Here is a 25,080-nt window from a genome sequence, read left to right as displayed (position 1 = left end):
ATGGATATAGAAAAATGGCGCAACTACTATGCAGAATTACTGACAGAAAACCGACCAGAATTTCAAGCAGTAGAAGATGAGAACCTTGCAGGCACTTTAATGATAAGCGAAAGAGAAGTACATCAAAGTCTCAATCGAATGAAAAATGGGCGGTCACCAGGTCCTGGTAATATTGTAGCGGAATTGTTAAAGTGTGGAACCGAAAGACTGCGCTGGCGTCTGGCAGAGCTATTTAACCAGTGCTGCCTGCAAAGTAAACTACCCCGAGAATGGCGAGTGGCTCACATAGTGTCCATCTTTAAAAAGGGAAATCGTAACGACCCCGCTTGTTATAGAGGCCTAAACATTAACAGTTCGGTCAGCAGACTTTTTGGAAAGGTGCTACAGGGTAGGCTTAGGGACAGTATTGGTGACAAAATCTCGGAAGACCAAAGCGGATTCACACCGGGGAAATCTTGCACAGATAACCTTTTTCTCCTGCAGCAGGTGATGGAAAAAAGTAGATCAAGAAGTCCATCAAGTCCAAGTAGTAGTCCAAAGTAGATCAGAAGTCAGCAGTAGATCAAGAAGTCCATCTAGCATTTATTGATTTGGAGAAAGCGTACGACTCTATTCCCCGCAGCAAGATATGGGAAGTCTTGAATATCTTAGAAGTAGATAGACCTTTGCTTGAGATAATAATAGAGCTATATAAAGAAAATGAATCGTACGTTAAGATAGGACACAGGCTATCTAATCCAATTAACACCACGAAAGGGTTGCGACAAGGATGCAGGTTATCTCCTCTGATCTTCAACGCTTACGTCGAAGTAGCCCTTAGGGAATGGAAGACGAAATGTCAAGGTATGGGAATACCCATTGGGGACAACACACTATTTACCCTGAGCTTTGCAGACGATCAGGTCGTGATTGCGCAGGACTCATACGATCTAGAGTTCATGACTAAGAGGCTTTATCAAGAATACAACAAATGGGGACTTCAGGTTAGTCTAAAGAAGACCGAATACTTAGCTGTCAATTCCAACGCTTGTTTTGAAGTCTTCATTAATGATAACGTCCAGATTCAACAAGTAGACAAATTTAAATACCTGGGTGCTACTATCAACAACGAGGGTTTGGGCAAAGTAGATATACAAACCCGAATTCAGAAGAGCAAACAAGTTATTGGATGCCTTAACAGCCTCTGGTGGGACCGAAACTTGTCTACAACAACTAAAAAGAGAAGAACATTAGTGGAGTCAGTTCTTTGCTATGGTTCAGAGCTATGGACTCTGAGTGCAGACGCGAAGCGCAAAATCCAAGTTGTTGAAATGGACTACCTTAGAAGAAGTGCAGGTATATCTAGGATGGAAGAAAAGACAAGGTTGCTCATCCAAAAAATACCAAGGAAACTAAGACATAGGGTGAATATTGAAAGACATTATGGTATGCAAAACAGCTGCCGAGAAGTACAAAATATAAAAAAAAACATGAAGTATCTCTGTACAGTTTGTATAAAAATCATTTGTCTACAGTGCTCAAGAAAAATATATTTAATTTGCTGCGAAATAAAACATAAAAATATTACTTTTTTATGTTTACCACGTATTTTTATAAATAATGTTTGATGCCGATTCACAATTTATCTATTATGTGTATATATTCTCAACCAACTCACATGTAAACTCATAAAAGTATAGGAAGATACAACAACTTTTTATTTTCTATTTTAAATTATGTAATTAAATAGAGGTGTATACGAGACCACTCTGTAGCGAGTAATAAGGAAAATTTTTCATTGTAGCCGTTAAGGGGTTAACTGAATATTAAAAAAAATCGAAGCATACAAAATTTTAATTTTTTTTGCGAAAAAAACTCATAGACTTGTCCTGGAATCAAAAATACCACCACTAAAAACATCTGCACTTACTTAAGATTCACCTTGTATAACCCCAGTCAACAAGATAAAAATGGTTTCGACTATGTCAATAAGACTATTTACTAAAAACCAGGTTACCTAGTTCGAAACTAGACAAAATTACATCAAATTAAAACTAGATAACGTAACTACATGCTGAAATATATAATCAGAAATCGCGAGTACGAAACAGAACAACCCGCGAACATTAACTTTGTCCTGGACAAGATACGAGTTCGCCGCAACTACTTTTATCATTAGCGGCGCCAGTGTTTTCTGCGGATTCAGTTTTGTTCTGTAGTCGTTTTCGATCCTGAAACGAGCGCGTCCCACAAAAGAGAAATGCAGCTCTCACGGAAATGTGGAAAATTCGACACATTGTTCTGGTACATCCGCGGAAAATTGCCTTTCTGTTAGATAAATCAGCCGGGTAAAAAATCTGAATGAAAAATTGTAATTCGAAAGTGAGAAGGAAACATATTTTGAATGTTTTTTGTAGCTATATTTCGTATTGTTTTTAGATGTTTATTTTGAAATTCATATTTTGTTTTTTCGTCATTTTACTTTGTTCTACTAGTTGGCACTGAAAAAAACGGATTAATTGCAAAACGTCTGACGAGGGGTAGGGGATTCAAAACCTCGCAATCTTTTCAAATGTTTATTTCAAAAAATAATTTGGTTTAAAAATGGTGCTACATGTTTCGGAAATCAGTTACTTTCCATCATCAGGCCCACAAAGACAAAAGTCATACCAAATGATGGCAAGTAAGTTATTCTCGAAACATGTTGCCCCATTTTTAAACAAAATTATTTTTTGAAATAGACATTTGAAAACATTGCGAGGTTTTGAGTCTCCTACCCCTCGTTAGAGATTTTGCAAGTGATATGTACTCATACTGGGTTGGAGAACGTTCAACAGCTGGATTACTTTGTATATTCCTTTAATATAAATTAGCGGAGGTGGTTGAAAAGGGAGTTAGAAATGTTTTATTCAACAAATATTTTCAACATTTCAACATACCGTATAATTGAAATAAGACGTAGTGGAATTAGTTTAGAGAAGAGGATCGGTGATATTCACGATAATTAAATAATTAATAACAATATATAGTTTATAGAAACAACCGAAATGCACTTAGAAAATCGTACAGAGTATCCAGAACCGAAAGAGTGAGATATGAAAATATCCGGGATCAAATGGGAATTCAGGACACGGTTAAAATGGCTGATATCGTAAGAAGGCACCTTGTCTAGTACGGCCATGTACAACGTATGGATGACAACAGGTTACCAAAAAAATCCAGTGAATTGGATACTACATCACCGGAAAAAAAGAGGTCGGCCAAAAAGAACTTGGCACGAATGAGTTCGTAAAGCCATGAGTGAGGAAACTAGAAACCTAGAGAAAACTCGACCCTCAAGAACCTAGAATCTTATTATTTATCGATCCGTAACCTGGAATGAGAATCCTTCAACGGTCTAAGACACTCGAAGAAATTTCTCAGGCCTTACAACCGAGAAACAACAAAGATTTATCTAGATTTAAGTATAAACAATCTGTAGATTGTCACGGGGTTTTTAACAGAACATTAATTACATTTCAAGCATTCCTTATTCCGAATCAAGTCTGTTTTAATATTAGATAATTTTTTGGTTTTATTTTTTTTATACCAAGTGATTTTGAATACTTATAGAGAAATGTTAGAGAACATCTAGGTCAACTTTACTTTAAGTTGAAAGTATTTAATCCTTTCAGTTTAATAATGTTATAAACTTTTTTTAAAGATATTTTAGTTATGGAATTTTTTTTTTGGATGGGGGTAAAAAATTTTAGTTTTTGTATCTTGTTACCTCTGTTTATAAATTGTTTCATCTCAATATTACCAATATCAGGAATAATAACTAATAGTAAACTTCTATTATTTAGGTTATGTATGTGTGTGCTTCTAAAAGGTTATGGCGGCAATAGAGCTGAATTTTGTGATGCAGTCTAGAGTTTTAAATTCAGATGCGCAATGTGGTGTGTAAATAATACAGTACATGTTCCATTCTTAAATAGGGATTCGGATATTTCTTATTTAGAACTTCAAGCGATAGACGTATAATGTTTATTACCCAGCGATAGACTTGTATGATGGTTATTATCCTCGTTATATACGTTTTCCTACCGATGTTAAGGTGTACGCGCACTGAATCGGCACCAGTCCGGCGAAGGCGGTGACTCGACTATCGTAGATAGGTAGAGGTAGGAATCTGGCCTCTACAGGCCGAAATGTTTTAGTGGACGCTGGCGCCGTCTATATGTACGATGGTCGCAGTCGCTTTTGCTGGTCGGTCCGATCCGATGCAGTGCGCGCGGAGCCTTAGCGTTATCAGCAGATGATTGAAACTTTCAATTGTACAAATATTTTTAAAAATGTAAATCTTGAATAAGATAAAATGGAAATGAAAATATAAAATGAAATCAATCACAAGCAAATCGTAGATCCGATGAACGGAGGCATGAAAATGCAATAAATTTTAAAACTGCGTAATTTTCTAACCAATCGAGTACTTTAAATTCAACCAATAAAATTAGTATCGTATCATCGTATCTTCGGATAACGGATGCATGAAAACCAAGCTTAACTCGTTGGACAGATACATATAAGAGATTGTATTTTAAGTAAATCCAAATTTTAATAGAAATTGTATTCCACTGCACGTTGTTTCATATAAAATTTGCTCATTATACGGTATTTATCCATTCTGTGTCCACTCTAATGTAAAAGTTCAAATGTGAAACTACACAGAACTCTAACAAAACAAAACACTTTCCAGCTATGCCATTGGCTTCGTAGCCGGCCAAACTAAGTCTGAAACGGGGAAAACGCGTAATACATTCGAGGTAAGCTCCAGGTGAACATTCAATGACGTCCTAAATGGCGAACGTTGGGGATTTGGAGCTTTATCTAGCGAGCACAGTTCCTAAGAGGAACGAACCTTAAAATTTATAAGTAGATGCACTTGTAGAATTAGGTTTGTTACTGCGCGACGGTTTTCCTCACGAGAATAACTTTGTTTGGTTTAGTTATAACGCGTCGTAAAAAAAGCAGTATACTTCTATTATTTAGGTTATGTATGTGTGTGCTTCTAAAAGGTTATGGCGGCAATAGAGCTGAATTTTGTGATACCGTCTAGAGTTTTAAATTCAAATGCGCAATGTGGTGTGTAAATAATACAGTACATGTTCCATTCTTAAATAGGGATTCGGATATTTCTTACTTAGAACTTCAAGCGATAGACGTATGATGTTTATTATCCAGCGATAGACTTGTATGATGTTTATTATCCTCGTTATATACGTTTTCCTACCGATGTTAGCGTTATCAGCAGATGATTCAAACTTTCAATTATACAAATATTTTTAAAAATGTATCTTGAATAAAATAAAATGGAAATGAAAATATAAAATTGCACCAATCACAAGCAAATCGTACATCCGATGAACGGAGGCATGAAAGTGCAATAAATTTAAAAACTGCGTAATTTTCTAACCAATCTAGTTCTTTAAATTCAACCAATAAAATTAGTATCGCCGGATAACGGATGCATGAAAATCAAACTTAACTCGTTGGACAGACACATATAAGAGATTGTATTTTAAGTAAATCCAAACTTTAATAGAAATTGTATTCCACTGCACGTTGTTTCATATAAAATTTGCTTATCATACGGTATTTATCTATTTTGTGTCCACTCTAATGTAAAAGTTCAAATGTGAAACTACACAGAACTCTAACAAAACAAAACACTTTCCAGCTACGCCATTGGTTTCGTAGCCGGCCAAACTAAGTCTGAACCGGGGAAAACGCGTAATACATTCGAGGTAAGCTCCAGGTGAACATTCAATGACGTCCTAAATGGCGAACGTTGGGGATTTGGAGCTTTATCTAGCGAGCACAGTTCCTAAGAGGAACGAAACTTAAAATTTATAAGTAGATGCACTTGTAGAATTAGGTTTGTTACTGCGCGAGGGTTTTCCTCACGAGAATAACTTTGTTTGGTTTAGTTATAACGCGTCGTAAAAAAGGCAGTATACTTCTATTATTTAGGTTATGTATGTGTGTGCTTCTAAAAGGTTATGGCGGCAATAGAGCTGAATTTTGTGATGCAGTCTAGAGTTTTAAATTCAGATGCGCAATGTGGTGTGTAAATAATACAGTACATGTTCCATTCTTAACTAGGGATTCGGATATTTCTTATTTAGAACTTCAAGCGATAGACGTATAATGTTTATTACCCAGCGATAGACTTGTATGATGTTTATTATCCTCGTTATATACGTTTTCCTACCGATGTTAAGGTGTACGCGCACTGAATCGGTACCAGTCCGGCGAAGGCGGTGACTCGACTATCGTAGATAGGTAGAGGTAGGAATCTGGCCTCTACAGGCCGAAATGTTTTAGTGGACGCTGGCGCCGTCTATATGTACGATGGTCGCAGTCGCTTTTGCTGGTCGGTCCGATCCGATGCAGTGCGCGCGGAGCCTTAGCGTTATCAGCAGATGATTGAAACTTTCAATTGTACAAATATTTTTAAAAATGTAAATCTTGAATAAGATAAAATGGAAATGAAAATATAAAATGAAATCAATCACAAGCAAATCGTAGATCCGATGAACGGAGGCATGAAAATGCAATAAATTTTAAAACTGCGTAATTTTCTAACCAATCGAGTACTTTAAATTCAACCAATAAAATTAGTATCGTATCATCGTATCTTCGGATAACGGATGCATGAAAACCAAGCTTAACTCGTTGGACAGATACATATAAGAGATTGTATTTTAAGTAAATCCAAACTTTAATAGAACCAGCGATAGACTTGTATGATGTTTATTATCCTCGTTATATACGTTTTCCTACCGATGTTAAGGTGTACGCGCACTGAATCGGTACCAGTCCGGCGAAGGCGGTGACTCGACTATCGTAGATAGGTAGAGGTAGGAATCTGGCCTCTACAGGCCGAAATGTTTTAGTGTACGCTGGCGCCGTCTATATGTACGATGGTCGCAGTCGCTTTTGCTGGTCGGTCCGATCCGATGCAGTGCACGCGAAGCCTTAGCGTTATCAGCAGATGATTGAAACTTTCAATTGTACTAATATTTTTAAAAATGTAAATCTTGAATAAGATAAAATGGAAATGAAAATATAAAATGAAATCAATCACAAGCAAATCGTACATCCGATGAACGGAGGCATGAAAATGCAATAAATTTAAAAACTGCGTAATTTTCTAACCAATCGAGTACTTTAAATTCAACCAATAAAATTAGTATCGTATCTTCGGATAACGGATGCATGAAAACCAAGCTTAACTCGTTGGACAGATACATATAAGAGATTGTATTTTAAGTAAATCCAAATTTTAATAGAAATTGTATTCCACTGCACGTTGTTTCATATAAAATTTGCTCATTATACGGTATTTATCCATTCTGTGTCCACTCTAATGTAAAAGTTCAAATGTGAAACTACACAGAACTCTAACAAAACAAAACACTCTCCAGCTACGCCTTTGGCTTCGTAGTCGGCCAAACTAAGTCGGAAAAGGGGAAAACGCGTAATACATTCGAGGTAAGCTCCAGGTGAACATTCAATAACGTCCTAAATGGCGAACGTTGGGGATTTGGAGTTTTATCTAGCGAGCACAGTTCCTAAGAGGAACGAAACTTAAAATTTATAAGTAGATGCGCTTGTAGAATTAGGTTTGTTACTGCGCGAGGGTTTTCCTCACGAGGCTACCTTTGTTTGGTTTAGTTATGACGCGTCGTAAAAAAAGGCAGTATACTTCTATTATTTAGGTTATGTATGTGTGTGCTTCTAAAAGGTTATGGCGACAATAGAGCTGAATTATGTGATGCAGTCTAGAGTTTTAAATTCAAATGCGCAATGTGGTGTGTAAATAATACAGTACATGTTCCATTCTTAAATAGGGGTTCGGATATTTCTTACTTAGAACTTCAAGCGATAGACGTATGGTGTTTATTATCCAGCGATAGACTTGTATGATGTTTATTATCCTCGTTGTATACGTTTTCCTACCGATGTTAGCGTTATCAGCAGATGATTCAAACTTTCAATTATACAAATATTTTTAAAAATGTAAATCTTGAATAAAATAAAATGGAAATGAAAATATAAAATTGCACCAATCACAAGCAAATCGTACATCCGATGAACGGAGGCATGAAAATGCAATAAATTTAAAAACTGCGTAATTTTCTAACCAATCTAGTTCTTTAAATTCAACCAATAAAATTAACAAAGTATCGTCGGATTACGGATGCATGAAAATCAAGCTTAACTCGTTGGACAGATACATATAAGAGATTGTATTTTAAGTAAATCCAAACTTTAATAGAAATTGTATTCCACTGCACGTTGTTTCATATAAAATTTGCTTATTATACGGTATCTATCTATTTTTGTGTCCACTCTAATGTGAAAGTTCAAATGTGAAACTACACAGAACTCTAACAAAACAAAACACTTTCCAGCTACGCCATTGGCTTCGTAGCCGGCCAAACTAAGTCTGAAACGGGGAAAACGCGTAATACATTCGAGGTAAGCTCCAGGTGAACATTCAATGACGTCCTAAATGGCGAACGTTGGGGATTTGGAGCTTTATCTAGCGAGCACAGTTCCTAAGAGGAACGAAACTTAAAATTTATAAGTAGATGCACTTGTAGAATTAGGTTTGTTACTGCGCGAGGGTTTTCCTCACGAGAATAACTTTGTTTGATTTAGTTATAACGCGTCGTAAAAAAGGCGGTAAACTTCTATTATTTAGGTTATATATGTGTGTGCTTCTAAAAGGTTATGGCGGCAATAGAGCTGAATTTTGTGATGCCGTCTAGAGTTTTAAATTCAAATGCGCAATGTGGTGTGTAAATAATACAGTACATGTTCCATTCTTAAATAGGGATTCGGATATTTCTTATTTAGAACTTCAAGCGATAGACGTTTTATACTTGTTTGATGTTTATTGTCCTCGTTATACAGGGTTCGGCAATAGTGCGTCAGGCATAATAAAAAATTTGGGAATTGTTTAAGTGCAAACCTAAAGCACAACTAAAGTATGTTCTAGGATGTATTTTAGGAAAATATTTTCACTTTTATATGGTGTCTCAAAAAAGTGTGAGTGGATCAAGATTATTTTTTTTAAATGGAACACCCTGTATAGTATTGCATATTTGGCTTCCTTTCACATCATTTTACATAATCCTAAGATATGAGTAAATATATTTCGATAATTTCAGAGATATTCATAAATAAATAAAAAATATGTATATTAAAGCCTTCTTAAAAAAAATATTAAAACTACAAGAACCTGTCCTGAAATCAAAACTATATTAGTTATTTATTATATATGTTTTGTACTTACTTTGCTAAAAACATGGTAAAATCGTACAGATTGTTCACAATTCTTCGGAAAACTTTCCAAAATATGAAATATTTTTTTTTCGTTTTATTTTAATGAAAAAATAATACACTCTGTGTATTATTGGAAATGGAGAATTAGAAAATGAATGTTTTTTGCATTCAGAGTATTTCAAAATTTTTAACGGTTTCGAACATATTCGCAGTTTTATATTTTATATGGCATTTTCCACAGTAAATTTTTATCAAAGCCATCCAATGATTTTTCTCTCATATTTTACCGTTGAGGGAGCCATATAAAATAATGCTGCGTGTTTCTGTGAAACCATTAAAAAAAATTAAATACTTTAAAAATAAAAAATGTTCATTTTCCATCTAATAAAAATAATTCTCCATCTAATAAAGAATTAAATAGGGTGTGTTACATTTAATAAAGAAAAATCATTTTATATTTTAGAAAGTTTCGCGTAGAATTTTGAACACCTTGTATGATTTAAGATTGCAATATTTATAGCAAAGTAAGTATAGACCATCTAAAATAAATGCCTAATATATGAAATGAATAAAATTCTTACAGCTTTAGTGTATATTAATAAATAACATTTTCTTGCCTTTAGCTGTGTATTTTTTCTAATTTCGAAAAATCGAAAGTTACTTTACTTTTAAAAATCGACACTTTACGACATCGTCTGTTGATATTGAAAAAGTTTTGCTTGCCGTATCGGTGAGAACCAGCCCCTGGACAGTCCACCCTGATGGAGGGTAGGCCCAGAAACCGGTTGTGGGAGTGGAGCTTGGTTCCCCCCTTTACAACAAGCAAAACAATTTTCTTTTTACTTTTTATTTTTTTTCTCTACTTTCGATTTTTCGAAATTAGAAAATATACACAGCTAACGGAAAAAAAATATTATTTATTAATTGTAAATATTTAATATAGTATTGATTTCAAGACAGTTCGTTTGCCGGACACTGTATACGTTTTACAACAGGCAGACAAAACATAATTTCACATTTTTAACACCGGATGCGCATTTTCCAACCGATGTTAGCATTATCAGCAGATGATTAAAGCTTATATGTTTAAATGGTTAGCGAAAAGCGTGTCCAGTATTCCAGTCCAGTAAAGTAAAGTGTTTTGCTATATTGTGGTAAATTAGTATTTTCTAAGTCAATATTTTATTTATTTGAACTATAATTCAGTTTGAGTAAAAATATTTGTTTTCCATTTCAAAGATTATTCTCTCTCTCTCCCTAGTACTATTTCTCAAATTATACCAAGTGAGTTATACAAAAAAATGTAAATCTTTTAATAAATATAAATTCTAATTACCCATACTGTTTAATAAATACGCAGTAGCATCATGCTTAGGTAATGTTGTGATGATTGATTGAATCTGAGAAACGTTTGTTCCTATCTCCGGTACACTCATCAAAGTACCATTTAGATCCGAGCAGATTTTCTCAACGGCACATAAATAAAATTGAGATCAATTATCAACCTGCAACGGTAAATATTCATTTTTGCCTAGAACGGGTCTTAAACGGGCGATAAAGTGAACCAGTTTAAAGAGGTACAATTAAAGACAGGATATAAGTCGACCAGGTCGGTTGTGTGAACGTGTTACAGGGTTTGTTTGAAAACGACAGTTTTATATGGCTTTAAAATGCAATATTATGTGCAGTGTATGTTTTTGATTCACGTTTAAACGGCAATTGGTGCGATATGGTACTATTAGTTAATATGGTATTAACTATTTTACCCCTGGTGAATTATATCCTTTTTTATATCTCTTTGTAGTTGGGCCCATTGTCACCCATTGTCTATTGTTGGCTATGCGGGCCCAATTATTTTTCCCTGTTAAATTTCTAATATCATGGTCCCATCATAGGTTCGATCTTCTTCTAGGTCTCTTAATTACTCGTGGGTACCATGCTGTAATTTTTGTGGTCCATCTGTTGTCCGTCCTACTTGTCAGGTGTCTTGTCCATTACCATTTGAGGGATCCCATCAATAAAAAGTGGTGTGTCATAATGAAAGTCATGTTGGAACCACTCTATTGATACGCGAGTATCTACACGCTTTTCTTCATTTGAAAAATTCATATTTACAATTTTTGTTCATTTTAATTTACAAAGTTTGGATGTGACAGCTTCACATTTCTGAGAGCAACGGCGATTGAACTTGTTTCTATGGCTAACTAAGTGAAATTGTTTAAAAATGATAAGAATTGAACTCAGTAATTTTTCGAAGAAAAGATATTATAGCTTACATCACTAAAAAGCTTAAAAAATTGCGCTTTTTATGAAGTCATGGCCAACTATGGTTTCCATTTAAAAAAACATATGTTTATGTCATATGTCAAAAATGACAGGCTTTAGAAAAAAACGGAGGACATGATCTCATTAAGAATGTGATTATCTACAACTTTTATCTGAAAACTTTTTGTCTAAAACAGCTTATAATGGAATTAGGGACAATTTTTAAAATAGCCGAAATTTGTTTTTTTCCAAATATCTAGTAAACCATGAACTTTTTCAAAAATCTGAAAGGCGCATATTTATGACCCCACAAAACTGCAATTCTTTCCCCATTTAACCGACTCTCTATCTCCAGTAGTTTCCGAGATACCCATAGAGAACATCGTAGGAAACTCACCCTGTATAGTGTTACTTGCGTTTCTAGCCGTGCTTTGTTTTTAAGAGTTTTTGCGATAGTTCCACACACTGACTGGAATTTATTTATTTTTCTCATGTATTCATTATCTTTATCATAGGTTTCTCATCATTTTAGGATAGTTTCTCTTAGTGTATGTATGTAATCAATCGTGCTAAAGCCGCTTCTAAAGCCTGCTTGTTGTCGTGGCTGTGCAGTGTAACCAACTGCTTAACGTAACCAAGTAACTGTAACCAAGTACTGTAACCAACTGCAACGAAAAATATTCAAAATTTACTGATAATTATGAAGCTATTATTTATAGTACCCCTTATCAGTTGCGCCCTCTAGCGGCCATTCTTCAGAATAATTTCTCAGGAGAACAATGAATTTCTCATAGCCTCTTTAATTACAAATATTTTTTCCGGAGGCCCTACGGCTGATACTTTCCAAGATACAGAGGAGAGATATTCTTAGTGGGACACCCTATTGAACTAATTTGAGAATATCTTTAAAATAGCAGCAATATTTTTTTTCTTTGTGTTATAATGTTACTGTAATATTAATATTTTACAATGTCTTTAAAATGCTATGTTATGCACCAAGCATCGTCATAAAATAAAAAGTAAATAATTTATTTTTTATCTAACTTGGTATCTAAATAATGTTTAATGGTGTTAGTTGTTATTTTAATTTTTAATTTTACACAACTTCTACAAATCCATCTAACAAGAAGTAAGTACGGAGTTTCCTGAATATTTAAAAAGCTTTCGGACAATCAAAAGCTTCTGGACAATCTGTGTTATAGATGCGATTTTATTTATAGGTAATGGTATTAAAAAGGAATCTGGCAAAAGAATGTGTACTTGGACCAGTCGAAGATTTATTGGACAACCATTACGTAACTAACATCGGGAATCTTTTAAAGAAATTAAATTTACCGTGGCATTTTCTGAAAATAATGCCGTCTTCTTCAATTGATATAAAGATGCGAGCTTCAATCTTTTCAATCTGCAATTTTATTTGGACGATAAATTTTCCTAGGCTTTATTCTATAGAGATTCAGTAATATATCTCTCAATTTATATTTATTGCTTTAAGTTAATTATTATAAAGTATATTTTAATTTAGCTTATTCTATTTCGGCGTTGTTCATATCTAAATAGGGCAAGTATTTAGCATGTACGACTACACTTAACCTAAATATTTTTACTTCCTTCGATAGGTATGGGCGTAACTGGTGTGTAAAAAAGGTGTGCTTGCCACTCCCTAAATGTAGAATTCGATTTAAAAATTGGGCATCGTGTTTAGAGCAGGAAAACAGTTTTATTTTCTGTTTCTAATATACAGTATGGGAAGCTTTAATTATGGTGGTGCAGAATCAATAAGAAATTCAAATTAAAAAAAGTGAAAAGTGAGATAGATTAACAGGAGTATAAATAGCGTTTTTAAGTTAAAAACAGAAGAAAATTATCTCAAAGCCTCTCAAATCTCTTCTGTTTTTAACTTATAAACCAGGTTTCTTTGATAATAATGTATTCCAGTGATAACCCATATGTACAGGGTGGGTCAAATTCGACGCTTTTAAATGGAAACACCCTTTTCTATGGGAGATAGACAAAAACTAATATCGGTGTCTGGAGCTCAATTTTTGTCAAAAACACGATGATGAAAACCGCATATCGATATCTGTTACCGTTTCGGAGTTACGGGGTGTTTTTCAAAAATATGCATTTTTAACAAATCGCTGTAACTTTTTTGCTATAGAAAATTTTGTATTTCTATGAAAACATTTCCAAAGCACCTTTTTACGTAGAATTTAATAGTTTAAGTATAATTTTTTTAAAATTAATAATTTAAGAATTATCAACAGAAAATTTGATTTTTTATATGGGACACCCTGTATATTTTTAATTTATTGAAAATAATTTAAAATTACCTTTCCAAAAATATAACACACTTGATATTTTGCTGGATTCCTCTTCGACATATAGAGTATATAAAAATTCGCCCGCTTTAAATAAGTAGGCTTTGAACGGCACCGGCTGTAATGCAAAAAAAATCTAGCTGTGAGCATCATTTAAAACGAAAATAATATTTGCTATGAGAGATGCAGAATTTTATAACAATTTAAAATATATTTAACCAACAACATTCAACATATTTAAACTATATCTAATAACAATAAAAATAAATAGCAAACCAAAACATGAAATTTTGCTACAGGTGTTCGACATATCGACCGTCTTCTGTTATGGACAGACGGGGCAGTTTTTGAACATTTCTCGCGGTATTCATTAACTCAATGGGGTTGAAAGATACCCTCTCATAACTGCTAAGTATTTCTAATTCTTGTCTAGATTATACGGAAGAATAAGGAACCTTTATTTTTCCGCAAATATATCCATAGGATTAGATCCATGGGCACTAAGTCAGGCGGCCTCGGCGACCAACGGCTGGATCTTGGTTAGCTATTCAATTATTCTTGAAATGGGCTGCAAAAATTTTCTGATAACTTCAGCGTTCAGAGGCGGTGCGTCGCGTCGTCTTGCTGGAAAAATATCGTCCCATTGCTGCCAAAAGTCACTAACTTACTTTTTATTACTTCCGAGAAAAATGCGTCTAAAGATGAATTGCATTGCATAGAGATGTTATAGTTAGTAACTATTCGGTATTAAAATAAAACATAAATAGCCAGAAATCGTAGTTAATGACTTTTGCAATCGATTCTCCGCTTCAAAACATAGTTAGTGACTGAATTTGGTTGTTCGGAAAAATGTTAGTTAGTGACTTTTGACAGCAATAGGACGATATGTTTTCGAGTTCCATTATAAGGGCATATCATCAATAAGGGGTCCAAAGCCTACTAGTTAAAAGTGGCGATCTTTTAAAAATTCTGTATATCGAAGGGGATTATAACAAAATATCAAGTGTGCTATTTTTTTGGAAAGGTAATTTTAAATTCTTTTCAGTTAATTAAAAATATAGAGGGTGTCCCAAATAAAAAATCAATTTTTCTGTTGATAACTCTTAAATTATTAATTTTAAAAAATTTATACTTAAACCATTAAATTCTACGTAAAAAGGTGCTTTGGAAATGTTTGCATAGAAATACAAAATTTTCCATAGCAAAAAAGTTACAGCGATTTGTTAAAAATGCACATTTTTGAAAAACACCCCGTAACTCCGAAACGGTAACAGATATTGATGTGCGGTTTTCACCATCGTGTTTTTTATGAAAATTGAGCTCCAGACACCGAAATTAGTTTTCGTCTATCTCCTATAGAAAAGGTTGTTTCCATTTAAAAGCGTCGAATTTGACCCACCCTGTACATACGTCCCTGAGGAATTTATCTACACTTTTTTAGCATTGAAATATGTAGTACTTTACTCTCAAAATTTCATTCGAATCACTATAAGTACTTGGAAGAAAATTATAAGAAAGTTATAAATTATAACCCTGTAGCTACGAAATAAAGCAAAATCGGACTATGTGGATATGAAAAATAAATTTTATTTTTATATGAGGAATTTCCCCACGAGAGATGGCATGTGTTTTTTGAAACACCCTGTATAGGTGTCCGAAAATTATATGTCACTAAGATCTTAAGCCATCACAGGAAGTCAAATATCTGGGTTATTCCCAGATATTTGACTTGGACAGTAAACTTCTCTGGAACAGGCATATTAAGCACTACCAGCAAAGCCACAAAGGCTCTCATGATATGCAGAAGACTGGCGGGAAACCTAATAACCTCACCTAACATTTTGCGCTGGATGTATACCATGATAGTAAGACCCATTATTATCTATGGAGCAGTTGCTTAGACCACAAAACTAGAGCAACGTACAGCAAGGCAAAACTTGTGCAAAGTACAGAGACAATCCTAGACGTAAGACCACTGCATATTGTCGTCGGTAGTTATGCCAATGCGACAATGATTAGAATGGTCACTGACGAAAACAGTACTGGGAGAATTTTCAGGTCAGGGGCTTGGAACACCCTCAACAAGAAAATTCTACTTCTCCAACTTCCAGTGGATGACATCCCATTAATTTTGTAACTTTGAGAAACACCTCACTGTAGTATTGAGCAATAAAAAGGATTGGAAGAAAACGTTTACTCATGTTTCAGCATGTAAAAGACCATACCATAACGTGGGGAGAGGAATGGGACAAGGATAGGTTCGAAGTATTTAGTTTTTGGTCCAAACACTCCGAACCAATGGGCACCTAGCTAGCAAAGGAGCGAACACTTCACTAACTGGATCAGAACCGTTCTGCTTTTCAAGCGGAAACCAACTTAAAGTGGAACTGAAGAAACTAGAAAGCTCTATCCGTAACCTGGAATGGGAAGAAGACACTCGAAAATGTTTCTCGAGAATAATCAAATATTTTCCTTGATATAAGTAAAAACAATCTTAAGATTGTCACGGGGTTTCTAACAGGACACTGTCTCCACAGGAACACCACAATAGATCTGTAAGCACCTCCCCTCCTAAATATTCTACATTCTACAAGATCTTAAGCTAAGTTAGCTATAGTTTGAGTCAACTTTAGTTCAGTCATTGGATAGTACTACCATTGTTATCAGTGTGTAACTCTGTAACAGTCCAAATTTAGCTTTAACTAGGTCTAAAAAAATATATACCAATTTTGCTTACAAGTTGGATCATACTCTTATTTATGCTGATAAATAAATTTATTGCATTTAATTTTTATAAACAAATATTCATTACAGCTATATTTCATTATCTTTCTTACTCTCCTTTGCTTAATTTATTTTGCTTTCCATGCCATATATCAATCAGTAATCAATCGGTAATGCTCTAAAATATAATTAAAATTTATTATCTTATGCTAATATAATCAAATTCACCAAAATATTACCTTTAATTTCTGGACTTGTTTATGTTTCTGAATGTTAGCCTATTTGCCGTAATTTCTAGTAGTTCTACGGTACTGCTTGCCCTTGTATTATCTTAGAAGATTTATTAACAAGTGTGGATTGTCTCTAAAATATTATTTGATACTATATTTCATTATAGAGCCCAAAATGAAGTTATTTACCTGCATATTTTTTGAAATTTATCATTTGTTTATTTTCTGCAAATTGAAAGGTTAACAATTATTATTAATAATGTATTTAAATTTGAATTGCTCAGATCAGTTGAGATTAGTGTATTCGGCGCACACACGCTGTTGTCAGGTTGAGCAGTACTTCCTTTAGGTTCTGATGTTTGTATTTTCTGATAATTATTGATTGCATAATCGACATCCTTTCCGTAATATTGTGTATGCATCGTCACCGGCATAAGGTTTGATATGTTTGTGTTTGAATGGTTATTGGAATTTACTTTTAATTCTAAGTAATGTTTATTTTGGCAATGTTTCTAAATTCCCAGAATATTAAATTGCAACTTTGCAGTATAAGTCAAATTTCTTCGGACCGGAACTCTATCTGATCGATGTAGGTTTCCTATTTTTCCCTTCAGCTTCAAAGCAGGTGTTTTAGTCAGTGTAATTTGTTGGAATTTTCCTGTTTTACCCGTTTGTTGGGAATCACTGACTAGAACTATAAGGGATACTTTTGTTATTTGAGTTGTACCTTACCTTTTAAAAGTATCTCTGAGCCGTTTTATACGGGATTTTAATCTGTTCGTGGCTGGTAAGTTTTTTTGATCGCCATTTTATCTAGTGTGATTTGTACTATTCAAATTATTTCTTAACAGGGAAAGCCTTTTGATTTATTTCTTTGTCATCGTCGATTTTCTTGGGAAGAGGAACTTAAAACCACCACCTGTTCCAGTAATTTTTGCTTTCTGAATCCAGCAATTTGAACATCCATCTATTAGAAAAAATACTACATTTTTTTGTGAAGCCCAGCAAGGTAACTTTTTATGATATTTTCTATATTTCTACAGTTGAAATGTGTTTTGATTATTTAATTAATTATAGCTATATGTTCCTTTTGTTTCAAACTATTCCTTCTAGGTAACTTTCTTTTATTTCGTAAACCTAATACCGCTCTCGGTTTTAGGGCTTTTTGGACTAGGATTTTTTTACACCAGGATTTTTTAAGACCAGGATTTTTTAAGACCAGGATTGTTCCCACCAGACTTTTAAGAGCAGGATTTTTCCACCAGGATTTTTCTGGTTTGCTTCTCTGGAAGTGATTTCCCTCTACAGCACTCAGCTTGGCAAATACGTCGCTGGATCAGATCGGAAGCAGAGACAAGTAAACATTACTGAAAATTTTATCTTCCCCTATTTGTTTTTTTCCTTCTCTTACTTACCTTTTTTTTATCTTATATTGATTCAAGGTTCAAGAGTTCAAGGTACATACGGTTCGGTTTTCAATTTTTAATTAAATTTAGCATATATAACGTCATCAAATTTGGTTCATTTTTTTTTATTTAATATCATTATACAATACTCTATTAATTTATCTTAGTGTTTTATTCATCCCTTATTTTTTTTATCTTTCTAATAATTTTTTTTATAACAAGTCTTGTTAGATTCCAAGAATATCTTGGGGGTTTTCTGGCTTATCCTGTGCAAAGCCTGTGGCGCTTAAAACCCACCCCATCTCTTCGGCAGAGCTAGGGCCTATCTGCACGCACACTCCATAGTTTAATAAGACCTTGTTTTTTTTTATTTTTTTTTTCTCGGTTCTCTATAAATTTTTAATTTCATAATTTTTCTCGTCAATTTAATAATTTTAAAATTTAACAATTTAACATTTTTTTTAAACCAATTTCCTGCAAAGGAAACGCGTGGCAACTCATACTGGAAATTCTGTTCCATTCCTGTAATCCCTTTTTGCATGACCGGATATCTCGCCACGGAATTTTAAGTCTTGGTGCGATTCTAATCTCCTATGCCTCAACCTATCAAAAACTAAAGTTTTGTCATATAAAAGTACTATACAACCTTTTGTACATAATAACACCACTATTGACGTCGTGGACTCTGTGAAAATGTTCTGTGGACTCTGTGAAGCTAAGCGCTGCCTGTTTTGCGCTAAGATCAGTTTCTAAGGAACTTAACTTCTCAACCTCTAGAATAGCCTATTATGCCCTTTTTGAGTCACATCTTCGTTATGCCCTTCCATTCTGGGGTACTTGCTGCGCAACAAAATTTGATCGTGTTTTCATACTTCAAAAGAGAGCAGTTCGATATTTATTGGGACTGAACAGTAGAACTCACTGCCAGAATTTCTTTAAAAATTTGAAAATACTGACTCTTCCTTCTTTATTCATTTTTGAATCCGTTTGCTTAATCCGCAAGCACATATCTGCTATTCCCGAAAGGCCATCTCATAACTATCCACTTAGGAATGCAGAGCACGATCTTTATCTGCCAACCCCGAGCTCAGAACTAGTTAAGGGTTCAATACTGTACAATGCCAAAAAAATGTACAATCATCTGCCTTTGAATATCAAGTCGCTTTCATTCTTTCCGCATTTCGCAAAGCTCTAAAAATCATACCTACTGAAGAGAGCCCTATATGCGGTAAACGACTTTTTGTTGATGTTTAATTATGAACAATTTGAATTTTAAAATTTTGATCATCTCACACACTGGTCAAAGGTCAAGTATTTAATATTTTATAACTCTAAAATTACATCTATTTACTGCGTACTGTTCTAAAATTGTCCATGTATATTCTTTTTGTAATTTTAAAGACAAATTATTTTGAATTGTATTATTTGTATTGTGTATTTTTTGTTGTTTGTAGTTTTTTTTGTGATTTTGTTGTTTGTGAGTGCTTTGTCGATGAAGCTGTTTTGGCTTTTTGTACAATAAAGCGTTGTTTGTTTGTTTGTTTGGGTATTTCTTTAGGTATATCTCTCATTCTTTTGGTATATCTTTCATTTTTTTGTCATTCAATAGAGTTGCAATATATTTTTGGTTTACAAATAAAGTACATGCATAAATTATGACCAGGGTTCCGTTTGTCTTGAAATCCATATCAGCGACTCGGCGAGAAACTTTGGGCTTATCATCAAGTTTAAAAATCGTTATTAATGCGCATTTCCTAATTTCAAGTATTTTTAAAGAGACTTGTATATCCGATAATAGATTTTTTGTTCTTTAAATGAGACAATTTTGGATGAGCTTGGTCTCTTCACATAATTTCAACAGCAAATAACTTGGTTGGTTGGAAATTTATATGAGTAAATTTTAGTATACATCACATTATTTACTCAGTATCTTCCACTAATAGACCGCTACTTAAACAAGATATCTTATATTATGACAATCCGTTTCAATGTTTACATTAAAATTAATTCAATATTCTAACTGACGCGCTTCATATAGCTATCCAAACATAGGATACTGCCTGTGGTTTGATAATGCAATGAAAATTTCATTGCTCTATATTATCTTAGACCGGTATAGCGTTTAATATACCTATTAGTGATGGGCATTATGAACCTTTTTAGTAAATCGAGTAACGCAATTCAATTTCTCATAATGAATCGACTCTTACGATTCATGCATTTGAACAAATTACAAACATATTTTTCGTATCACAGTATAAATAGATATTTTACGGCTTTTGTCCGACTCTATTGATGGTTCCTATATCATTGTTATTACCTATATTACAAACATTTGGGTACTCAAGCTCGTAGTATATAATTCTAATATTTATTTTTTAAAGAAACCGTATTATAAGTAATGAATGAATTCTGACGATTCTTTGAACGAACGAGTCGCATTATGATTCGATTCAATTCTTACTATTTTTTACGACTCGTTTGTTCAAATTTTACGGATTCGTGCTGGCCGCGATTCAATTGAACGAACTGTATTCTAAGCTGTTAATCGATTCTCACGATTCATTTTTAATGCTCGTTGAATCACCTGCCCACCTCTAGTACCTATACTTTTTTTTACACTGAAAAAAATATTGTTCATAATATTAATGAACATTGATTATTAACTGTTGTTTCATTGGGACAATGATTCTTTTCATTAATATAATGCTTTGTTAATCATAGATCGATGTCCGATTTATTAATACTATGAATCTAATTTCATCAACATAATGAAAATCTGGTTATTAAATTATTGTAAGATTTTCATTAATATAATGAACGCGTTCTTTATTTTAGGGCTGAAACTTTAATAAACACATTTACATTATATTAATGTACTAAATCATTGATTAATGAGTTGTACATTGTGAACAATGAACAATGTTATTAGTACAACGAACACACTACATTATATTAATGTACGCGGTTATTAATACAATGAATAAAATGTTAGGGCTTAAATGTCAGCCATGTTGATCGATTACTTTGGCACTTTAATAACGTCTGTGTGGTTGAGTTATTCAGTGAGGCTTTAGTTTCATTAGAGCGGTAAGTGTTCTCTTCAATATTTTAAACATTTTAAATAAAAGTCCTATCGTATTGTAGTTAATTTGTTGTGTTGTCAAATCAAATTCCGCTGTGTGAGATCTCTGGTGTGGGTATTCATTAAAACAGCGATTTCCAAATATGTTTCAGAAAATAAAAAACAAAAAGAAGAAAAACATAGTAACACGTCAAGGCATGGAACTGATTATGGTAAATTCGAATGTTCTTTTAATATTTGGCATTTTAATTATTTTGATATACGTCTTTTAGAACCGGAAGATGTTGAGACCTGCCTTCGAGCCCTCAAATTCGACAATTTAACATCGGACCATAGATTTAGGAAGAACAGATATCACATTTTGCATTTTAACCCGATCAAACAATCGGAGGTTGACTACGTACTGTAAAAACCAACTGAGATAGAGAAGGCGACATTGCCACATCTCAAATTTGCGCCTATCTACTTAGTTTGATTTGCAGAAAAGGTGACTTTAAAACCTTAACCGGATATCAATAAATCTCAATTTCTTAATTAAATTAATAGTTTATTTTTAAAGAAGCATGCGTAATATTAATATGTTATTAACCAGAGGATATATGCGTTACTATTAAAGGACATGTTTACTGTTTAATGTGCTGAAACGTCTAGAACTATTGGCAACGTCGCTGCTAGTCTTCCAGAATGAAACGAGCCGTCCGTCCCACCAGCCCTCGCGACGGCCCTTGGTCCGTTATAGCGTAGTACGTTTAGCTTACGGTGTGTTTGAAGTCGGAATCAAGTCCGAAGTGAACTTTTCAGTGTTTTTCAGTAGTTTTTGTTTTTGTTTAACGTACTTTTGAATCTGCGAATTTTCAATAAGGTACGACAGTGTCAAGTGTGTGGAAAAATAATCTCAAATAACCCGAATTTGTCTTTTCCAGGTAGGTATTGTTTCCGCCGCGCCGTAATCGCCGTACATAGGCGTCCCACAGGGGAGCCTCTCACAATTAAAATAATTTCTAATTATATTTGTTGAATTTTGAGCTATTAAAACAAGAACGTAGTAGCTGGTAATTGAATTATAATTCGCCTCAATTACTACTTAACTGTTGTAGATCATAACAAATTTGAATATAAACGTTGCATTTGAAACTTTATTATAAGCCAGAAAGTGACATTGTTTTTCTTAAAATTGCGTCATATTTTGGTCATTATATAAGATATTCTAAAGGAATTTTGCTCAACAAATAAACAAAGGTGTTTACCCGCCCTTTTTCACATTTTATTGCATTATTATATCTGCCCCTTCGGCCTCGTTTAAACAATTTTAACATTGAAAATGTTTCTGTTATCCTATATAAGGGAGCCCAAATCGAATTAAAATGCTACATTTGCCACACCATGACGTCATATATACAAGGGTATAGGAAATCTCGGCGCAGCGGCGGCAGTCGGCCAGCGCGCGCAAAAACCATTACATCGCTAATTGTTTATTGATATATCTTTATTAGTTTAAAAGCAAAAAATATGGGGTTTGCTTTGATACCTTGTCAAGACATAAGCGAAACTTTTAAATTGTTTCTTTTTTTCATTTAGGCCTTCGTTTTTCGTTAAATGAAAGTTATATTAGAAACAATCTATTTTTAAACCAAATTTTCGCATGATTGAAATGATTATTCATGTTTAAAGTTTTTTTTTGGTCATAAGCGCTAATGGCAATGTTTTTTCGTAAATAATTATAAAAAATTACTCCCTACGAAGACTTTATTGTGTACTGGATCAAAAAATAAGTATTTGTTTTCTTTATACGGTGGTATTAATATATCGATTTTTGATGATAGTGCCCTTTTACCCGGTCTAATTTTGTACTACTTTCGGAATAATGGTCCCCATATCATGTACTGTACTTCCATCCCTGAAAAATTCAGCTTGTGACACCGAAGTGAGAGGTAACGTCAAAATAAGCTTTAATCTACCTACATCATAGGTAGGTACTCTAGGTATATTCTACCTAGACAGTAGCTGAACTAGCTGACAGTAGTAATTAATTTGTTATCCGATAAGTAGTTGTCATTATATAAGTTTAATCATCTTATACCTCCTGTAACGGTAGGTTTTGGATTTTTCCTGATTGGTTTGTTAACTCTTTGAGGGGCACCGGTATAAAAATTGTACCCGGAAAATATATGTATTAGTGGGGCACCGGTCTAAAAAATGTACCACCCCTTCAAACATTTTTAGCTATTTGTGCAATGGAGCATTTTCTCGACCAACGTAATATTGGTCGCACTCTGACGGCTGTTTGTTGATTTAAACTGTTGCACGTGGCAGTTTCGGTTCTGCGATCAGTTTTATTGATAAAATCATAGCGTTAAGGTGGTTGCAAGTGAAAGTCTGCTGAATATACAGAAAAGTAAGTGAAATATAATAAAATATAGGTGCCTTTCCTGTAATAATAATATATTTGATATTTATAACAATAATATTATTTTGGTACAAGAAAAAAATATTTTTTTTTGTTTTATTTTGGTAGTTTGTTGTGGTACTATAAGTGTACCGTTGCACGCTTAGGCAAATATTCTATCCTGATTATGCCACATTATTTTTTAGATATTCAAGATATGGATTCGTTACCATTTAAGCTAAAAGGTTGGAGTTATGATGACCTGCAAGATGAATTGAATAATATATATAACGACGCGGAGCCAATACCTTCCGAGCCGGAGTCTGTATTTAGTGAGTCGGAAGATGAAGATGACCAAATACTGTTGGACCAAACTACACCTGCTTTGAATTTTACTGATTCTGATACTGATCCAGAAGATAACGTGCCATTATCTATTTTAGCAACTAATCTGCTTCCTGTACCACCCGTAAACTCTAACGACTGGTCTAAGCTTGTTGAACCAGTACCCCCCTCAAACTTTACGTCAGAGTCCGGAATTAAACCTGTTGTGAGAGAAATGGTTGATCCTACTCCGTACAAACTTTTCAAGTTATTTTTTAATGATGGTCTGCTTGACCACATAGTATTCCAGACAAATTTGTACGCACAGCAGTCTTTCAGCAAACAAAAACTTACCGAAATCTCAGAAATAAAAACCTTTCTAGGCATAAATTTATTAATGGGAATTAAACGATTACCGAGCTATAGGGACTACTGGAGTACTTCTCCTGATATAAATGATGCTTACATAAGTGGATTGATGCCTGTGAAGCGCTTTAGTTGGCTCCTTTCGAACTTCCATCTCAATAATAACGTGCTAATGCCTAAAAAGGGAGAAGCCCACTACGATAAATTGTACAAAGTGCGACCATTATTGATTGCGTTAGCTGAGAATTTTGAAAGGTGTATGGCTCCAAGTAGGGAACTTGTAATAGACGAGTCAATGATAAAATTCAAAGGGAGAAGCTCGCTCAAACAGTACATGCCCAAAAAACCTATTAAACGAGGATACAAGGTATGGATTTTAGCGAATAAAAGTGGCTACTGTCAAAAATTTGATATATATACCGGTAAAGCGGAGGACGCCGAAAAACAATTAGGTGCCAAAGTTATTAAACAAATGCTCAATGGATTGGAAAATAAAGAGCACATTGTCTATTTCGACAACTTCTTCAATAGTACCGAACTTCTGGAAGACCTGACGAAAAAACTAATTCATGCCTGTGGTACCGTAAATCCATCGAGAAACACTTTGCCGGTGTTTAAACCGGATCGAAAATTGAAGAGGGGGAATTTGAAGTTTTAG

At 34.0% G+C, this 25,080-nt stretch overlaps 1 protein-coding gene across 1 annotated transcript; it reads left to right on the top strand.

The window, feature by feature from the left end:
* On the top strand, positions 1-25,080 carry LOC115875743 (piggyBac transposable element-derived protein 4-like). Its single transcript, XM_030891256.1, has 2 exons — positions 1-166; positions 23,939-25,080. The coding sequence occupies exons 1-2, from the start codon at positions 1-3 to the stop codon at positions 25,078-25,080; spliced, it is 1,308 nt and encodes a 435-aa protein (XP_030747116.1).

Source organism: Sitophilus oryzae, unplaced genomic scaffold (genome assembly GCF_002938485.1).
Source record: "Sitophilus oryzae breed Bouriz unplaced genomic scaffold, Soryzae_2.0 scaffold_1395_pilon_pilon, whole genome shotgun sequence".
NCBI lineage: Eukaryota > Metazoa > Arthropoda > Insecta > Coleoptera > Curculionidae > Sitophilus > Sitophilus oryzae.
This window is presented reverse-complemented; position numbering and strand designations above follow the sequence as displayed.